Here is a 21549-nt window from a genome sequence, read left to right as displayed (position 1 = left end):
TGCCTTTGATCACTACCCTTCACCTCTGGATGTCCAGCCAATTTTCAGTCCACTTTTTCAGCCCACAGCTTCTAACTTCCAAGTGAGGATGCCATGGGCGAGGATGACAAAAACCCGACTAAATTCAAGATACATCACAACCACCACTATTGCCTTGTCCACGCAATTATGTCTTTGCATCACAGCAGGCAAACAGCATGTTGAAGCCATATTTAGGGACTGTAATGACAGAGCAAAAGGTAATGGGTTCAAACTTAAACAGGAGAGAGTGGAGGGGCACTGGAACAGGCTGTCCAAGGAAGTTGTGAGTGCTCCATCCCTGCAAGTGTTCAAGGCCAGGCTGGATGGGGCTTTGAGCAACCTGGTCTAATGGAAGGTGTCCCTGCCCACAGCAGGGGGGTTGGAACTAGATGATCTTAAGGTACTTTTCAATCCTAACCATTCTATGATTCTAATTTACCCTCTGTTGACCATTCCATATTGTCTTCACGTCCTTTACATCCTTGGATCTAAAGACAACAAACTCCAAAATCCTTCCACTTACTGAAGCAAGGCTGACTGACTACAGTTCCCTGAAACCTCTTCCTTGCCTTTTTTTAAAGGTATGTGTCCTGCTGGCACCTTTCTAGTCAACAGGGATCCTTCCCAACCACCATGCTTTTTCAGAGTTGTCTGACAGTGGCCCAAATGACATTGACCAGCTCTTTCAGCACAATTGGGTGAACTTCATCATGTCCATGGATGCATCCAACTTTCCTAAGCAGTTTCTAATCCAGTCCTTTTCCACTGCTGGCTGACTTGCTCCTCCCCAAACCATGCCAGTATACACAGAGGTCTGGGAGCAAGCTCAATCTGAAGACCAATGCAAAACAAATATCAAATCAAATAAAAACCTTGAGTACTTTAACCTTCTCTGTATCATGTTACTATATTGCCTACTGCACTCATCAATGTATCCCTGCTTTCTCTGTATGTGCACACTACTGGTCAAAGAAGATTAGTGTATGTATTATTGCAATTCACCTTGCATACTGGCAAGTACTGTGGCAAGCAAGTCCTCTAAAAATTTAGCTAAATTGAAAAAAAAAACCATCAGCCCAGTGTTAAAGCAGCTGGAAGTAGGAACAAAGCTTTACTACTCCCTCTTATAAAAAAAAATGGAAAGGCACATTCAAGGAATTACTTTTTTTTTGCCTTCAGTAGCATCTTGAATAAATCCATAAATAAAATATCTAAATACATTTACAAACCTATGAGAATTACGCCACTGGGAAATGTTATTTTGTACTATCCTTGAGAACAGTTTGGGTATCTTGAGTGAAATAAGCTCATATCTTACAATAACAAAGTATGTAATGCCAGTATCTCTTTCAAGGTGAAATTTAATTCCAGTTGTTAATTTCCTTTAACTCAAAATATACCGCTGCCTAGCAAAGTGTTGCTATGATTTCTTAAGTCTTGAATCAAAGAGATGTATCTGAAATATTCCCAGAACTCTGCAGAATGTTGGGTTGTTGTTTTTTTTTTTTCATTTTTATTGTACCTGGAGAATCAGCTTTGAAGTCAGGCACATAAAGACAGCGAAAGCAAACAAAAAAAGAAGAAAAGAGGAAAAATATTTTACTTGCCTCTTTCTGTTAGAAAGATTTGGTAAGAGAAAACTGGTCACATTCTACCAAGTCATATATCCTTCAACATTTTTGTTTATTTTTCAGAGAAAAAAGATTATGTTATTCTTGGGGGGGGGGCAGGTTGAGTGCGAACTTTTGTCACAGTGAATAAAAAGCTATTAATACAAGAAAATGCTTCATAGTGTTAAACATATCAATTTGAGTGATCAAAATTATATAATTACAAAACAAATCAACCAAAAAAATATTCTCAGCATTAAATTAGTCTATAAAGTGGTATATGATGTCCACTCACTTATGACAGATTGTTAAACAAATGCCAATACAGAGGATAAGGTTCCCAGGGAATCTAGGGGGTCTTCTCTGCAAGAATCTGAACGTTAAAAGAATTGGTGAGGAGGTAATGATTTGTTTCTGGAAAAAATACTACATTAAGAGATTTTTTGATTGCATGGTTAAATACTAAGATGTCAGAAAATGTCATGGTTAATACCACATGCAAAACCCTGCTACTGCCCTCTTGTGCACATGCATCCAGTGATTTTAGATTTCTGACAGTGCATTGAGTGAGAATACATGTATTTTCCAGCAACCTTATTCCTTGCACACAGATACAGTACATTACCAGTGAAAGATCTTGCATACAAACAGTGAATTTGCAGAAGTTTCTATCTGTAATGCTGTTGAAAAGGTGATGGTATTTTTTAAAGTTCCCTAATCTGGGATTATATAATTGGCAAGAAATTATCAGTGTTCTTTTCTTTACACACAGATGTCCTGCCTGACTCACCATGCCTGAAAGCATAATAGAAGGGTTCATTCCAAGTTCCAGACAACAGATGCATACAGTTTGCAGTTGCAAAAGTCACTGGTATATAGGACATGCTCTCTTGCCATAGCATGTCTCCTGGATTTCCTCACTGGTTCTCAGTGAGAGTAATTTGCCATCACCTTTAATTAACACCAGTTCTTCCCCTGCACATGGTCAGCAGGTATAAACTACATTATAGTCTCAGCTCTATGACACCATACACAGATCTATAGGAGCTGAATGTCCCCTAAATGTACTTAAATATCCAGTAATATTTAAGTTTCTTCATAGACCATGCAGATCACGGTGCACAGGCTGGTAGAATAGTTCCTTACGGTCAGGCTATAGCAAAAAAAAATTATTGATGGGTGGTACCAGAAAAATTATGCAGATTGTATTATCATTGCATTTAGTATTCTGCATTTAGTATGCAGACTCTAAAATAGTTTCAATTCAAAATGTGATATTTCTATTGTAACACCTATAACTTTTCAAGTACATTTTAGCCTTTAAAATAAAAACCAGTGTTCTAAAGAGATCAGCTAAGAGTTACGTAATGCATTTCTGTTCATACGTTAACAAAAAAAAAACCAAACCCAATACTCAAAAACTCTGCAACTGTTCTTCTGGAGCAATTCCTAATGGAATATTTAGAATTCAGGAGCTTTTTGCATTTTTCAGTGTAACAGGTCACAGTCACATACTGAGATACTCAGGAGAACCCAAAGAAAGTACCAGTGATACCTTTTCTCCTTTCTGTTTTGGAACTACACGTTCTGACTCCTTATCGCACTTGTTGCCCAACAGTATTACGTCCACTTCATCACCTGCTTTCTAAAAGAGAACCAGCATTAATAAGTGTCAAGTAAGAAAAAAGAAAATAACAAAAGCCCTTCCCCTTCAGCTCAGACTACCCTTCAACACTTTATCTCCTTGAAAGTAAAGGCTAAATTCTGTTCTGACCTTTTCATATGTGGCAATATTTTCCATTAGTTAATGGGATTTGAAGGAAAACAGCAAGATAGCTGACAAACGCTCCATCTTGAGGCTTCAAAGTGACTGGAAATGCCCTGAATTCACAGACATTGACCTCCCCTAAAGTAATGGGCTCATGGATTAGTGCTTGAGTCAGGTCTACATTCAGCACTCACAAGTAGAAAGGAAGGAATTTGCTGCACTTGAAAGAGCACCTCTCTGTGCTTCACATTTGCACACAGGCAGTAAAATTACATTCAAAGTGTTCAAACTCAACATAAAAGTTTGATTATTCCAAGGCACTCAGAAGAAGGCAATAGATTTTTAATGAAGTAAATGTAAAAACCTCATTGATTTCAAAAGGAAGAAAAATCTAGCTTTTTGACCTTGTCTCCATCCTTTGTTCCACTCCAGTTACATCCATGATGACTGTGAAATGCATTGGGTGCTTTACATCAGTGTTATTTTAAGATAAGCCATTGTAAGGATACATGACTAGAATAATGGCAAGGAAAGGGAAAAGTTCTACAACAGCATGTGGAATTTGAAAAATTTTTGTTGTGAAAATCATATTTAAAACTACCTTTGGTGCTTAAATGGAGAAAGCTGAGGGTCTCAATCTAGAGACAATTAAAGCTAATGTGGTCTGATCGCATGGCTTATACTCTGAAAGTACATGCTCAAACAGCTTCTCTGATGACTCAGAAAGCCTGGTCTCAGCCAGCAGATCTGCTACAAGGATGTTGATGAAATCTCTGATCTCTGTCAAAGTTTTAATTTGTGTAACTTTGCTTAACATAAGAAAAGAGTTTTAATTTTTATAACTTTGCTAACATAAGACAAAATCAGGCACAATCCCCCTCCTTAGAGCTCATACATGTCCCTCCCTTCACAGAAATGCACAGAAAGATCTCTATTCATTAAAGGATGACAGAATCATTATTTTTAGTCTATCTGAACTTTTATAACTAAGTTCCTTCATTTGAAGAATACAGCAGTAGGCACAATTTATTATTAAGAAACACCATCTCATTTGTTTTAATCCATTCTCATTTTAAAGTCAGCTAATCACACTTCAAACCCACAGGTGATGTTCAAGATAATGTAGTATTAAACTGAAGGAAGGTTAACATAAGAGTATGAAATACAGGCCTAAAATAATGAATCAATCTAACCTGGATTAATTGACAAAAATGCTGGCTGTTTCAGAATGTACTGAAGCTTTACTCATTAAGGTCAATGGCTCTTCTACATAAAATGATATACATCAGACCCTAATATAGGGTAAATAGACAATTTCATCTCATCACATAATCAACTTTTTATCTGGAAGAAAACTAAATGTATCTGAAGGTTTTACAAGTGACATTTGACTTTCCTTTAAAGTAAAAGGTCAAAGGAAAATACTTGCACACTGTGTGTACAAACCCATGAAATTCATCCTGTAACTTTATTTCTGTACAAACTGCACAAACTTTTGCAGTAGGAATGTTCTTTTTAAACACTTTCAAAAATAACAAAATTTAAAGGATGTTATAGATACCAGGCCTTTCACTAAGTATTAATCAGTATTATCAATCACTAAGTATTTATTTCAGCAAATAACTATTATTTCTACATAGATATAATGTAATAATGCAGTTTCACTTTGACTGGATCCTCCACCAAAGCACTGAAAGTGCTCCTTTTTTAAAGATGGTATCTTGCAGTTTCTTGCCTTTACAAAACTAAGACTACACACCAAAATGGCATCCATTTTAAAATCTGAAAACTGATTATGTAGATGAAGGCTTCAAAAATTAAGTCAATATGACTAGGCAGACGTTTGACCATGTGCTCAGTTGGCATAAAAAACGCAGAGGTACACGGATTTGAATTGGCCAAAAATATGGCTCTTCAGTGCTTCCAAAAGCTCAAGTGTATTTTCATCTTCCTTTATTTATAGCTCAGGAATAAGCTTTCCAAATGCAAAAATCCATAGCAAAAAGAGGATGGTTATTTTACAGTCGCTAAGATGCTATTATGCAAGTCAGCACTGACTAAGCTAATGGTGTCAGGAAACATTTTTTTTCCATGCCATGGAAAAATACTATTAAGAGTTTCATCCATTTTATCAAGGCAAAAAGATGTCGTTTGTTTTTTGTTTTTTTAAGAAGTAAAAAAGAAAAAAAGAAGAAAGAAACAAATCCAATTGTTCTGCCTGGTATCTCAAAAATCCAAAATATCCAGATTTTTGGTTCACTCTCTTCAGATTTTCTTCAGATTTTAACATTTAAAAATTCACATGTTATTAAAATTTTAAATAAAAATAATCTGAACTCAGAGAAAACCTAGCCTGTTGTTTTGTTTTTTTTTTTTAATGTCTCAAAAAATTGGAGTCCAGAGTTTTACTAAGACTGACCAAGTTTTTTGAAGTGTTTGGCAGAATTTGAAGCCATCAGGTTTTGGCAAAAGGTTTTTTTCCCCTGCTGGATTCCTGGTGACAGGAGCCAGGCTGCCTGGACCAGTGGCCACAGGAGGGAGCAGCAGCAGAGCCTCCAATGAAGTGGTGCCATGGACCAGATAAGGAACACTGGACTCTCTCACCATAACACCATGGTGTGCTTTGGCAGCCTACTCTGATAGGAGCCATCCATTCATGCTTTCCATTAATTACTGCTCAACTTTCACCTAGCCTGGACACCGAACTTGGTTGACTATGTGGCTATTAACAGAAATCAAAAACACAAAAAGAGAAAATATCTTGTTCATCCCTTTTGTATGTCACTTGTTGTGAGTTCTTGGGGTCGGTTTGTTTGGTTTTCCCCAAATATTTTTTCCACAGTTGTTCTTATTTTGCAGAATTTCACAGAAATGCTGTCAATTCACCTACGAATTCACGCAGGGACATGGTTTAGTGCTGGACGTGGCAGTGTTAGGTTAGTGGTGTGACTCAATGATCTTAAATGTCTTTTCCAACCTAAGTAATCCTATGATTGTATGAGTATCAAAAGCAGCAGAGACATCTTTATTGAAAAAGAACTACATCACATTTGTACTTATACATCATTGGAAGAAACTATCCCTTCACTTTTTAAATGGCAAGCACACTCTACCGTGAATGGTTGGCCTCAACCTCCACTGCAGCAAACTGACCATAATTATCAGCTCATCCAGACTCCTTGTTCTATAAAGCCATCTATCTAGAAATAGATCTTAAAGAATCACCACTCTTTCCCGCCACCAAATTTCCAGGGCATAGCTGTGAAGGGCCTCATGACTTTGATACACAATTATTACAGTTTGAAAAGGGAACAGAAGTTTGTTTGGAGGTCCAAACAGTGAGATCAAGAACCCATACCTGATACATATACTAAGGTAATAATTAGCTTGCATTTGAAGAAGAAATGCAGCATTAATATAATTTTTCAGATCTGAAAAAGATACACATAGTCATAGAGCAAGATGAGGGCAGAGCTGGGGAAGGCCATAAAGCTGGGAAGTTTCTTCTTCCTACTTACTAGACGATGACACTAGAAACATCTCTTTTGTATTAATGAAGAGTAATTTGTTAGGAATACATTGTCTTCATAATCTCTTTGACAGCATCACGAGTAGCATTCATATTATGACTCACTTACATGTCGCTTTCCATGTATTTTTCTAAGTGCCACTGCATGACTTCAGTTGCAAATGCCTTGTTTCCAGTAGTTCAGTGGAAATAAACAAATTAAAGGATTTGTTTATCTATTAGCAAACATAGACATGACTAAATGTAAACCAATTTATCCTGAAACCAATCTGGGATTAGAGATAAACCAACTTAGTAAAGTGATAAGAACAATAATTTTCAGTTCTTATCAGAGCCATAACAAACCTATCTATGAACTGGAAAAATTTGATCCTTTTGACATCAAGCTTTCCCATCTGAGGAAGAAAAACTCAGAAGATTTTGAAGTCAAACTAATTTACAGTTGTAAAGCAATTTGCTGTGTTGCTTTTATTTAAGTATGATACAGAAACTCTGAGAGACAGTCCAGTATCTCAGCTCTCAGATGCATCAAATGAACAGAATCAGAAAAGGCACTATGCAAAAAACAGCAGCGACCCAACACATCGACACTTTTTTATCCTAGTTGAAATGTCACTTCCCCAGGTAGTACAAAAAGAAAACTAATATATTCATAGCAGCCTTCCAGTACCTGAAGGGGGCTTATAAGGATGCTGGGGAGGGATTCTATGAGGGACTGTAGTGATAGGACAAAGGGTAAAGGGCTAAAACTTAAACAGGGGAAATCTAGACTGGATATAAGGAAGAAGATCTTTACTGTGAGGGTGGTGAGACACTGGAATGAATTGCTCCAAGGAAGCTGTGAATGTTTCATCCCTGGCAGTGTTCAACACCAGGTTGGACAGAGCCTTGGGTGACATTGTCTAGTGTGAGGAGTCCCTGCCCATGGCAGGGGGGTTGGAACTAGGTGATCTTAAAGTCCTTTCCAACCCTAACCATTCTATGATTCTATTCCAAGAACACTAAGTTATGTCAACTAAGACTCACTACTGCATGAGAAAATTCTGCGCTAGAGGAGAATTTCCAGTGTGGAGATAATTGTTGGAAACTGGTAATGTCACATTCATGGCCACAGCAGGAGACTAGCACAATGAAAACCAGTCGAATGTTTTAAAAGAAGACTAGGACCTACTATCTCTGTAAAAAGTTTTTGGAAACTCAGATGCAATGCATGAATCATGGAGTGATTTGGGTTGGCAAAGAATTCTGGAAGTCATCTGGTCTTACCCTCTGCCCAAAGACAGGCCAATTTCAAAGTCAGGTCAGGTTGCTTAAGGCCCTGTTGAATCAAGTTTTAAGTATCTCCAGATCTTCTCATGGCACCTATTTGAGCATTTGACCACTCTGTTGTGAGAAACTTTTTGCCAGTATGTTGGCTGGAATATTGTTCAAAACATCCCAGAAAGAATTGTTTTCTGCAAATGAATTTGCTATGCAGTTTTTAATTTCTAAAGGCCAAGCAAAATGAGCCTTTCAGAACAGCTGAATACAATAGCTAAAAGCTGTATCAACAAACAAGAGGAGCACCTTAAACTGGACATGACCCCCAATCCAACAAATAAGGAATGGTTTCAGTAACGTAAATTTCCTGCAGTTATCATGCTTTTAATGACTGCATTACAAATCCAGTATACCTGTACTGGATTTGCCAATAATGTCCTAAGATATTAAACTGTGAGTGCATTTGTCTAGTAAGCTTCTTAAGCACAGTCATGTTTCTCAGTCTCCCCTAGTTCTGAATACAAATTTTACAGCAATACAGATATGACAGCATATTTGTGTCTCAAACTTCCTTTAACAATAATTAATTCTTAATAGGAAAGTTGCTGTATTTCACACTTAAAATAATGGAAATACAATGACAACATTACTGGTAATCTGATTGTAAAAGCACTGTCTGACCAGTTTTTATAAAGTCAGTGGATTTTTCAGGAATGCTAAATTGCTTAGATTGTTAATTTCAACATGTAAAAACAGCTCAGCACACTGACAGGATTTTAATAAACTTCCTGCTTAAAATCTCTACGTACAAAGAATCAAAAAAAGTGGGACCATAATGTAATAACTGAATTGTCTCAAAAAATCCTGTTTGATTGGCTCAGATGTAAGCTTTACATTACCTATTAGTCTGGTGTTTAATAAAACCTGCAGCCTTTTCTCTTTTAAAATTTTATTCATATTTTTCTATGTTCCCATATTTTAAAGGGTGCTGTAGCAACAGCCAGTTTAATCCTAGGCATTTGTTGGGTATTAAATACTGGCTTGCATTCACAGACCAAAGCAAATGCAGGAATGTCACCAACCTCCAGTAAGTAATTAATTTTCATGAAATGCCCTGTGTTTTAACAGCTATTGCTTAAAAACACTTCTTTTGCAATGAATTGCCCCATATATTTTTCTCCAAGACACTTCAGAAATTGATATCCCACTAGGACTGAATTAAATTTTTTATTATTATCTAGCTCTATTACAAAACTCACTAATTGCTAGTTTTGAGATTGGTACAATCAATCATGCAATTTACATTCCCAGAAATGGTTTTAAATTGAGTATTTTCCCATTTTAAAATATTTAAACTAACAAAGTACCTTCAGGGGTCACAACTGAACAGTATAAATATTAACAGCTTGAGTATGTTTACACAAAAGCTTTTAAGTGTCACAAAGGGAAAGCAGGCTTGTGCAGGTGCAATTTCCTGATTGACTTAAGCAGATCTAAGGCTGTATGGTGGTTGCAAAAGCTAGTCCCATCCTTCCCTCCACCCTAGCCTGACAGTCCTGATACTTTCTTTGTGCTTATGGTTGTGCACTGTAGCCCACTGGATCAATCTGTTGATCTAATCAGAGATGACAGGAAAAAATGACCCCTCTGGACAGTGTGAAGACAGATCAGTATTTTATATATACATTTATATACACAGATATATGCCTATTTAAGCTATATATATAAAAAATGGATATATGTGGATAATCTCCTTTTTCAGCTTTCGATAGCAGTAAACCTGCTGTCATAGTGCGTGTCAAATTAAATGTTAGCTAACCATGAAAATGTACAAAAAGTTGCATATCTAGTTGTGACTTTTGCTGGTTTGCTTAACAGGAGGAGGGTACACACTTTTCTTAATGAAGTAACAAAACACATGTTAGCTTGAAGTGTGTGCAGAAAAGCCACTAAGAATACTGTAGCATCACACCTCCTTTGTAACACATTACTGACCTTAGGCTCTGTTTGTCACTAAAACTTTCAAGGTGGGTTTAAGGTGAAGAACAATGATGTACTAGGTCACCATAGTAATGGTCTTAATACTGAGGTAACATAAATGTAATATTTTACCAAGAGCATAAGATATCCAATGCATGTATTATCAGATATATGAACATGTGTAATGCATTAATTCATCTGTATACTGAAGCTGTGAAGAGAAAAAATAAAGTTTTTTATGGTTTTACTTTGTGCCTGCTTTCCCAAGACAAACTCTCCTATCAGTCATGTCATATTCCTACCCATTCACAGAGCATTACAAAAAGCTGCCTGTTTACTTGATTTTAATCAAAAGAGAACACTACCTTGCTTGGATTCATTCACAAGCCTACCAACTTATACAAGCATGCTAACTACAAACTTTGAGACTATTGCTCAGGGCAACCTCATTGCTCTCTATGGCTTCCCAAGGAGGGGAAGTGGAAAAGGAGGTACTGATCTCTTTTCCCTCATATCCAGTGACAGGACACGTGGGTATGGCTCAAAGGTGCATCAGGGGAGGTTTTGACTAGACATTAAGAAACACTTATTTACCAGGAGCATGGTCAAACACTGGAACAGGCTTCCTAGAGAGGAGGTCAATGTCCTATGCCTGTTAGTGTTTAAGAGTCATTTAGACAAAGCTCTTAAGAACATGCTTTAACTTTCGTTCAGCCCTGAAGTGGTCAGGCAGCTGGACCAGGTGAACCCTGTAGGTCCTTTCCAGATAAATTATTCTATTCTGAAACTGACCTGCCTCTACCTAACAGAGAAAACATCAAAAGAGACCTAGCAATGAAGACTCAGGGTACAGGGTTACAGGCAGCTGAACAATCCAGTGTCTAAGGGCCTGCCCACTCCTCCCTTCCTGGTTCCTTCCTCACATTGTTTGCACATGTTCTTCTGCTGGCCCTCCTGCTCCTACCTGTTTACCTCAGGACAACTCTGATAACTGTTAAACCTTTCTGTGAACCTCTTAAACTCACTGATGGAGCATAAAACTATATAAACTGTTAGTTTCTTACCATGCTATAAAGTTACAGTGAACCCCAGAGGGCTCCAACAAGCTCCAGAAGCAGCACATGGAAGCCAGGAGCAGGAAGGTAGGTGGGAACATATGACCCATCTGGTAGCCATGTGCTGCTGAATCACTTCCTACATCACATGAAAACATGTTTCCGGTTGCAGTAGCACAAGCAGCTGAGCTACAAACAGTTGACTGCCACCAAAACAGAATTTTCTCTTTCTTCCTCCAGTTCTTCACTCTTGAAACCACCCTCTCAAAAGCAATATCCAGAAGGGACAAAGAGGATGTTTGATTTGTTTCTTTTGATTCCTCGGATGAGGTAACTCCACTAAAGTAATGACATTAGGAAAGGGAAATAACTAGCTGTGATATGGAATTCTAACATGGAAGCAAAGTAAAATCTTGGGTTGGACAGGGTCTTGAGCAACCTGGTCTAGTGGGAGGTGTCCATGCCCACGGCAGGGGGTTTGGAACTAGATGATCTCAAAGTTGTTTCCAGCCCAAACTGTTCTATGATTCTGTGATTCACACCAGTGATTAAAGCACCATAACTCTATATGTGCAAAACCAGATTGGAAGCTATGTTTTATTTAAAAGTACTTCAGAAAACACCCCTGCATCAACACAGGCTTCTCCTGGATCAGATACACTGTATTCCAGTTCCAGATAACAGTAATCTTACTGTTATATTGTGTGCTGAGTTAAATGTAAGAAATTCTGGTTAGAAACAGGCAGCTCAAAGGACAAGAATAGATCTCGTGCAGTCATTTAAAACATTAACTGCAGTAACTCATTAACCATCTTCCATAAGAGATGAACCACTGTTAGACATATTTACCTCATGTATGTCTCTCATCCAGCTTGTTATACTGTGAAAACTGTCCAAATTTGTGATGTCATATACTAGAACAAAGCCTTGTGCACCACGAAAATAGCTAGTACTAAGTGTATGGAATCGTTCCTGGCCAGCCGTATCCCTGAAAGAAATTGTAAGATATCACACACACACAAAAAAAACACAGAAAAACAAGGATGATCAAACTGCAGAACTCCCAAGAAAAATCATTTTAAGGCGCATCCTCCAAATTCTGAGTGGCATCCCCTAACATGAAAGGAACAAGATAAGGATGAGAGAGAATCTGGGTGGCAGACAGAGCAGTGAAAGAAATACCCTGGAAATTTATTCTGAATACTACAGCCCTACTAGGGAAGGTAAACCAGAGGTTGAAGACTGAGTGTAACATCACCGCTTCTTCATATACATAATCATTAAGATCAGTACTACTCAGGTGATTTAAAAAAAAATCTCAAGTACAAGCACTGCAGGAGTCAGATGACATCCCACAATCTGACAAACCCTTTGTAAACTGTGACAAAGACAGTAAGCTGGTTTAGACAGAAGTCATATTTTTTGAAAAAAGACATAAGGTACAGGGATGCAGAGATTCCTACACAGAACTGTGCCTTAAGAAAGCTGTAAACAAGTCTCCAAGCCATTGGTATTAAAACCTGAGATGGAAAAACTGCAGATCTAATACTGGTCAGATAATTAATGTACAGAGTTACTTCTTGAGAAGTTAAATACTGGTGAATATAAATAACCTTCAGTATTGGATGCCTGGAGAGACGGCTGTCAGTAGCCCTACATAGCTCTCAGAAAAACTTCAAAACCAAAAAACAGAGTGCAGGTTCCCAAAGATTAATCTTACTGACTTTCTCTTGGTGACCCTTTCAAACATGCATTTGATGGGTAATGAAATGTAAAATTTTCTTGCATTGTCACTTCCTTCAGTATTCCTACACAATTAAATATGCTTAGTATGGATTGTAGATATTCATTGCTTGTATGCTGCAAGTTTTATTGTTAAAGCAACCTGACGACAACCCTCTTATTAACTTACATTAGTTTAATGCAAAAGATTTGTTCCCCTAGGCCAAATTCTAATCTTAAAATGACCTAGTAGGAACAGCTGCACTTTAGGAAGATACACAATTAAAAGCAGATGAGATTTTTCATGCTGTAATGTAATTTAGTTGGCTCTCATTTGTAATATATATTAAAACTTACCATATTTGAAGTTTCACTCTTGTATCATTAAACGTTACTGCCTTTACTTTAAAATCAATGCCTAGAAGAAAAAGAAAATCTGTAACATTTCTTGTAACAACATGGATTCCCTTTGAAGAGTGTTTCTTAGCTCTAGTTATCATGCAATTTTGAACAGAAAGTGAGAAGGAATTATATCAAACAGAATAACTAGCCAACCATAGACATTCAAAATTCAAGCTGTAAAAGGGAATTACTCAGTGGTGAAAACAGCTATGTGCCAATACATTACACAAATACAACGCAAAGCAATGCCAATACAAAGCAATGGAGGGGCAGGCCAAAGCAAAGGTGCAGATACTCTGAAACTACAGGTAGATATTTCTATGAATAGGCAAGTGACACAACAGCAGTTTCATGGCCTATACACAATAGTACTGGACAAAAATATTGATGATTTCAGTTGTTTCCAGTTTCATCACGACAGTGTGGCAGCTATGAATGGGGAGGTAGAAATGCTTACAAAACTGTTATATGTACAGCACCATTTTTCTGGCCTTACTTCCAAATCCCTAAGAGAAAAAAAAAAAAAAAAAAAGAAATCTAGAATTACATGAACAGAAGTAGGAATTAGCTGTACTAGTTCAATGTAAAGTCAAACACACACTGGATTTCATTCAAAATGAAGAGGATTCTCTCTACAGCCTTAATCACTGTATATCCCAGATCTAGTGCTAAAATCCAGCATTAGCACTTGAAATCGGTGCAGCATGTTTTCTCTACATACACTACAGATCTTTCCTCAAAGATACTTTCCTCATAATTTAGAGTGCTGGTACTCCAAATGTGGTAGATGATACCTGGATTTATGATTTGTTGAAGGTCTAATCTTAGTATTGGAATCTTCCAGCCATCAGCTGCTGCCTTAGACTGACACATTTTCTCACAGTTAACCATTTTTTCCCCAATTATTTTATTGCTGAAATTTGAAATCATATTTGATAATTTCTCTGCTCAATTTTTTTCCTTCCAACAATAAGGCTATTTTTGTCAAGTATATTAAGTGAAGGTGACACTGGAATAGCTCCCCATACTGCACAGTCAAAATTCCCTAAGGTCAAAATACAATTCCTTAACATGACTTCAGAGTGGCTTTTCACCCGTAGCAATGCCATTTGAAAGAACTAAACAGACTGAAAAGGCACAAAAATTGTAAATTAATACCATTGTAATAATTTCTGTAACAATCTGTCTGCCAAATTACTTCATCAAAGGAAAGCATCCATGGCAGTAAACCAAAACTGCAGCAGAGGAAATGCTCCCTTCCTTTTTACTGACAGATGTATTGTGCACAAAACTTTGGCAAGTACACTCTCACATGCATGATTCCAATGCTATTAATATTTTTGTGTGTATGTGGTAAAAGAGTTTAGGTGGATTTTTAAAATTATTATGATGATCATGTCCTTCACTTGATGATTTTTTATTGAAGCTCCAATGGAAAGATGAAATAATATTGATATCTGTAATTAATATTAAACAAAGCTTCCTTGATGGAATTAATAATGTCAGATGGAAATGTAATTTAAGTCAAATTTGCTCACGTAAGGTGGAACTCTAATGTGATGGAAACATTTGCTCCTGAAATTCACATGGTTTGTTTAATTATCTGTATCACTTCCTACAATTGACATTAAAGCAGTTGAGAGAGACAGAGTACGCACTGGGAGGCTGAAATGTCACTTTCAAATGGTGCATTGGGAATACAGTAAAAAGTTATAATCCATCCAGGGATTCCCAGACCTATAGGAAACAGTTCTTAGTTGACATACATTTTAATAATAAATTGCTATAAGCTTTTTTTATTTATAAAAAGGGAAGCAGAGTGCTGAATCAGACTAAAACTTAATCTAAATTAAAATCAGGCTTATTGACTTCTTAAGTCAACTTCAAAATTTATTGACCTAAAAGGCCAATGAATGTTAGTGAAAAACAGAAATCAATATGTTCTGCATGCATGAATTGTTCATGTCTTTATATGAAATTTCCAGCAAACTTAGCAAATTGGAAAGACAGAAAAGAAAAATTAGAAATATAATGCCAAAGACAGCTCACAGATTTCAGATGCTTTTAAGCCCATGTATTACACAACATGATCAACATAACAAAGCAAGCATTGATTATTGCTCTTGACATGTTATTTGACTGCAACAGCTTGTACTTGCTTCTTTTAAGCTGTCAGATAAAACCAAACAGTGGTAAGATGGGTATAAGTTCAAATTCTAATTGTTATTTCCAAGTCTTAAAGCCACAAGATTAATTTCCTTTATTTATATTCCAAACAATAAATGTACCCATATTAGGACTAGTGCACCTAAAAAGTACCAAAACAGTCAGTCACAGGGGAATTCCGATGTGAATTGCCCCTCTCTTTCCTCAATATCTATAAAATAGTATTTGGCCAGCTGCAAAAGTCCTTCGAGAAGGACTTTTGCAGCTGGCCTAGAAAATTACAACATGCTTTTCATCCTAGTACAGCTGGCAAGTTACTGACATAAAAGACCCAAAAAACCCACTATGTTTATCCAGTGAAAATGTGAGTTTGAGCACTTGGCAGGATGCAAAAGTGACAGCGTGGACAGAGAGGGGTACATGCCCAGGTGCAGTTCTACCTAGCCCATTTACTGTCACACAGCCGAAACCAGGACAGTCTTCAACTCTACAAGGAAGGAAGCAGTTGGTATCAGTCCTGCACCTGAGCTAGACAAGTGCCCAGAGAGATGTTGCGGGTTGAGCTTCCACCGTGTGAGGCCTACCGGTACTTAATGCTTACTAGCTATTGGTGCATTACTTGAATCCTCCTGCATATGCCAAAGCATATCTGAAGCACAATGGTATCTAAGCAGTCAGGAGTACTGATAATTACTGTTGTGGTGAAAAAAGCAATTCACGGCTTCAGATAGCTTGCTAAGAAAGTAAGAGTGACAAAAAAAAAAAGCCTTGTAAAAAAAAAAACAACAAATAAAATTAAGATGCAGACTACTACTAGTGTTGTTAACCCAACAGGACATGTTTACCGTCAACTGGAATAATTTTTATTGATTAACTCTACTTTATTTCCTTCTAAAGTGAGTATCAGGGAATCTTGTTCTGAATAAATATATATTTTTTGAGTAATTTTTTTTTTTAGGGAAAAAAAAAAATCAAAATAATATTTTCATTTTTTTTTAATCCTGAAGTGGGAGTTGTAGCACTTCCAACTATGACAGATTTGGGAGGACTCGCACCTCTACAGAAATGTTTCTCTCAGAAAACATGAGTGTTGTGGGACCCCACTGTAATACAGCAAAATAACCACCTCGCATCCTGGCAGATCACAGTCCTGCTCACTTGCATACAAATGGGGGGGTGTGTGTTCATAAACATTCTCTATGGCTTTATATGCAATGCCATTGTTTAAACAAAACCATTTATTCTTTATAGTCTATTCATAATACAATGCATTTGACTTATGATGCATATAAGTTTTATTAGAAAACTATATCTGCTTATAATTTACTCAAACTGCATAATTGCAGAGGAGGAAGGGCACACAGCCTTGAGTGTTTAAGTGCTGCGTAAGAAGCTTTCAATGAAAATTTACTGTGGAGGCTTTTCTTTTTTTTTAAACTAACTACAAAATACATTATTTTATAAAAGCCCACCACTACAGAAGCCTATTACAAAATGTTTGCTTGGTTTGGGTCCCCCCCCCCCCCCGCAATAACGCTCGTATTTTTCCCAGTAACACAAAACTGATTCATGATGAGACAGAAACGAGACTTCCAAAAACCTTTTAACTTCTGTGCCTACCGCCCTTTGCCACTAAGGAAGGCACATGATTTTGTCAGGGAACTCAGATGGCTGAAAGACTGCACAGCCTAGATAATCTTTCCTCTACTCAAATCACCATTTCAGCTGGACAGGTAGGGTGAAAAATCAATTAGCATCAGATGAACTGCATGAATAGGCTGCATGACAGATAGAGATCATATGACTGAGCTTGTATGAAATAAAAAGGCGTCCAGATGAAATCAGTTATTTGGTTTGATGGTGTCAACACAGAGGGAGAAGACATCATGAACAGAAAAACTACTGCACTTCCTTTACGCCGTTCTGAGCCACGACCAAAAAGCCATGCTCTCAGTTGTAGCTGTCTTCATGAAAAAGAAACTTCCACTTCCAATATTACTCTTTTGTAAGCCATCATTCACACTCCCATTTGTTTCAAAAGTTTAAGCTCTAATATACCTCCTCAGAGGGAATTAAATAGAACACGATACTTCAGAAATAACTTTAAAATCACATCAGGTTACAAATACCACATATATATGATTCATTTACATTTCAGTTAAACATTTGTTTAAAAAGCTTTAAATCTCATGAGAACAGGATTCAGGAACAGTAATAAAATTAGTAATATTATTAAGTCCATAACTGTCACAAAGCTCTTCTATCCAAACTTAAACTATTTCAACCCACAAATTGGAAAATGTATTTTTAATATCACCACCATACAAGAGTTTTTGACTCTGCAGTGGACTGAATTAAGAGTAAATGAAATTGTGTCTCAAAATAATAACTTCATGGTCAGGAATCTATATTCCAATATGAAACACATCAACAAAGCTGATATTTATTTTCATGGCCATTCTTTGGGACTCCTTGCTAAGCCTGGTAACAAGTTGCCTGTTATAAGGATCAATTTCATTACTGTAATGCTAGTAGAGTTCTTCATTTTTTGTTTGTGTTGGTTTCAGAGCTGCTTTGCGAGAGTGCGTAAGAAAATACAAAGTGGTTTAAGTTCAGCCGTTCTAATGTGAGTAGGTCAAGTCACCTTACTTACAGTAAGTATTCCCTGGACCAACTACTACCTGTTATTTACCAACTCATCCCACACTGAAAAATAAAAAAACAGGACCATGCATATTCCAAATGCAGAAACACACAATTTCTTGTGCATACTTTAACTTCCTCTTCAAGAGCACAGAAAAAAAAAAAAAAAAATTCTTACAGACACAGAAACTTCTAAAACTGAAAATTTCCCAACCAGAAATTGAGGAAAACACCATCCCTGGAAGCGTTCAAAACCCATGTAGATGAAGCCCTAAGTGATAAGGTTTAGCGGTGGTCTTTGCAGTCCTGGGGCAATGGCTGGACTTCATGATCTCAAAGGTCTTTTCCAACCTAGTTGATTCTATGATTCTATGAAAATCTCCACAGCAAATCAAAGCAGTGCACCCACATTATATGTTTTCACCATATGGATAGTCAACTTGCCATTCCCTGGGGCACCACGGGGCTGTCACACCGTGATAATGGGGGCTCCCCATCATTCCCCACCTGTAGAAGTGCCCGGGAGGCAGCACAGCCAGGCAGCAAAACCACCTTGGTCTGGCAAGGGTTAGTGATGTCCATCACAGCAACGGACCTGCTTTAATAATCACTTACATGACTATCTACAGTAGAATGCATCTTGATTTTATAACCTTAAAATTATCAGCACAAAGTTAAATCCTTTTCTGGTATGAAAGATGAAGGAACTGGGCATTTTACTGATGTCTAGCAACCCTCTAAAGTAGATAACGTTTCCTCTGCACCCAGACTGGCGTATAGCAACAGGGCCTCTGTCTGGAGTTGTAGGCAGTAAGAAGTAAGAAACAAGTTGTTGCCGTAAGTTTAAGAGTAGGTTCCGAATGCCCCAGACCAACAGCCTGCACAGAACGGTTCTGGAGCCAGGATGACATCTTTCCTGACACGCTGTCAAACCTCTACAAACGTTTACTCCGCTAGACGTGGCTGGACACATGCGATAGATAACTGAGGGAGATCTGACACCTCAGACACAGTCAGCGCCGGGCAGGCTCTGTTTGAAACGGCCCGCGGCCGTGAGGCGCTCCCGGGGAGGGAAAAGCTACTCAGAGGGCGGGTGCGAGGCGGGCGCCCAGGCGTCCGCTGCTCCGCTGGGACACACGCCAGCCCCTCAGGGCGACAGCGAGCGCTGCCGTGCCCACAGCCACACGGCGGGGCTGCTGGGCCGTGCGGCGGGCTGGCGGGCACCAAGGGACGCGGGAGAGCGCCGGCAGAGCCGGTTATCCTGACGCCGTCGCCGGCCCGCGGTCACTCACCGATCGTGGCCAAGTAGGAGGAGGTGGGGGCGCCAGCGGGCGGCGAGCTGGGCTCCGTGTACCTCCGCACGATGGAGGTCTTCCCCACGCAGGACTCCCCGGCCATCACGATTTTCACCAGCAGCGGCGGCGACAGCTGCCCCGCACCGCCCGGCCGCTGCCCCGCCATGGAGAGCCCCGAGTGGCTACCGCACCGGGCCGGGCCGGCCCAGGCCAAGCCGAGGCTGGGCGGGGCAGGGGCCGGGGCCGCCCGCTGAGAGGTTGCGGGCACCGCCCCCGCTTGCGGGTGTGTGGGTGAGGGAGCCGCGCGCCATCTCCGCTGGCGATTGCGGGGCCGCCAACCGCCGCACGGCATAGGTGGGCCGGGCCGGGCCGCCCGGCGCGGAGGGTGCCGCTGTGGCGTGCGGAGCTGCGGGGCGTGGGGGCGCGGGCCTCAGTCGGCTTTTAAACCGGCTTGGAAGAATAAAGCATGTGTCTGCTTTTGGGTTTGCTATCTGGCTGCATGTTGCGGTCGTTACGGCAACCAGAAATCTGTTCACGTTACAGAAAATACGAAACTGGCCAAGCTCGAAATTATTTAATTCCCATGTTTGCTAAAAAGGTAATAACCGAGACCAGAACGGTCAGTGTGGGGTTAATGCTGTGCTGTAAGACGGCGGTGCTGTGGCTTGCCCCAGTCCCAGAGCTGCCACCGGCGCCAGGCCCGTTGTGCTGATACCCCTGGACTGAGCTTCCCAATCATCTCCACACTTCACCTTCCCTCTCCCTCAGCTACCAACGGCTATGGTTTGGTGACAGACACTTCAGGTGACAGACACTTGAGTCCATCCCCACTGCAGACTGTGCAGCAGAGCCATGTTAGACCTCTTACAGATCCTGTGCAGGCTTCCAGGCGCCGTGCCTCATCTGCTGTCCTGAATTAGGATTGTGAAATTATGCAACTATGCACTCTTTTTTTCATGAAGCTCCATCACCGAGGGGGAAAGGGGGAACTTTCACAACCCCCATAACACTTCCCCCTGTGAAGTACAGAAACAAACAGTCGGGTTTCTCATTATTTCCTAATGTTAAAGACAGAGACAGAGGAAATAGGTTTTAAGAATTTCCCCTTTTTCACTTCTGATTTGTTCTCATTTGACAGTCACCATTACCCGTAACATACAAACAATGTATATCCAGTGTAGGCTTGTTGCATGAACAGCTGGATGTTTTTACCAGAACCCACACTGTCCAAGTTATACAGCCTTCGGGCATTTGCCAATGCGCACATCGAGCTCCTCCACTGTCATAAATTTGGGAAGGGGATATATTTGAATTAAAAGTGCTTATAGGCATTTAGAAGTATTTGTGTCTATCTAGGCCTGTAATGACTCCCCAAAGGTTTTTGACATTTTCATCTTCAACCCTTCAAGCAATTCCTCAATCAACTCATGCAGCACAGAGCAGTTGATGTAACATACTCACTCTTTGTGGAGGACAACTTGTGAGTTCTACCTAGCGCAACTCAGGATATTCTCTTATCAAAGGACAAGTATTATTTCAGGCTTATCTCCCTATCACCCCACTCTGAACCACACACCAACCTGCCTTGACTTGCCAGAGCTGGACTGGTTAGCCACAAACCTTAGGACTTTGTGGTAAGAGATCTTCAAAGGGTGACAACAACTTGTTCCTCAATCACTGCAGTTTTCTTAATTGCTAGAACAATAAGAATTTCTGTTACAAGCTGGAAAATAGCTAGTAAGAAATGACCGACAAAATCAGCTGCTGAGTTAGCTGGTTCTTTAAGGAGTGACCTCTGAGATGTGGCTGTGTAAAAAACCCAATACTACTGAAGAAGGTGTCAGTCAAAGTGTTTCCATTAGGGACAGAGAAAGGCTGTGCATTGATGGGACTGGATACATTCTTGAATGCCTGTTGATGGGAGAAGCTGACCCTACAGGACACTGTAGTTGACACTTTATCAAATCATTTGGGAAGCCTGTCCTGTACAGTAAAGCTGCAGGCATGTAGCTTGCTTCATTTAACAAAGCAAAGGCTAGGAGGGAATATGGTTACTCTCTGTCAGAGATTAAATGATAAGGAGGTAAAACAGGCTGCT

At 39.3% G+C, this 21549-nt stretch overlaps 1 protein-coding gene across 3 annotated transcripts in view; it reads right to left on the bottom strand.

The window, feature by feature from the left end:
* Positions 1-19674, bottom strand: part of LOC134171340 (ras-related protein Rab-10-like) — a 31578-nt gene extending 11904 nt beyond the window's left edge. For 2 of the 3 annotated variants that reach the window (XM_062633494.1, XM_062633496.1), the window contains exons 1-4: positions 19449-19672; positions 13303-13363; positions 12073-12211; positions 3187-3276 (exon numbers count right to left, since the gene is read on the bottom strand). In XM_062633494.1, the coding sequence (XP_062489478.1) occupies positions 3187-3276; positions 12073-12211; positions 13303-13363; positions 19449-19617 (459 nt within the window). In that variant the 5' untranslated portion in view covers positions 19618-19672. Of the gene's footprint in view, positions 1-3186; positions 3277-12072; positions 12212-13302; positions 13364-19448 lie in introns of all 3 variants that reach the window. The other variant, XM_062633495.1, reaches the window with a different exon arrangement.
* Between the last annotated feature and the right edge of the window lie 1875 nt (positions 19675-21549).

The sequence above is a fragment of the Pezoporus occidentalis genome, unplaced genomic scaffold (assembly GCF_034315485.1).
Source record: "Pezoporus occidentalis ecotype Australia unplaced genomic scaffold, CSIRO_AGI_Poc_V1 ctg4, whole genome shotgun sequence".
Lineage (NCBI taxonomy): Eukaryota > Metazoa > Chordata > Aves > Psittaciformes > Psittacidae > Pezoporus > Pezoporus occidentalis.
This window is presented reverse-complemented; position numbering and strand designations above follow the sequence as displayed.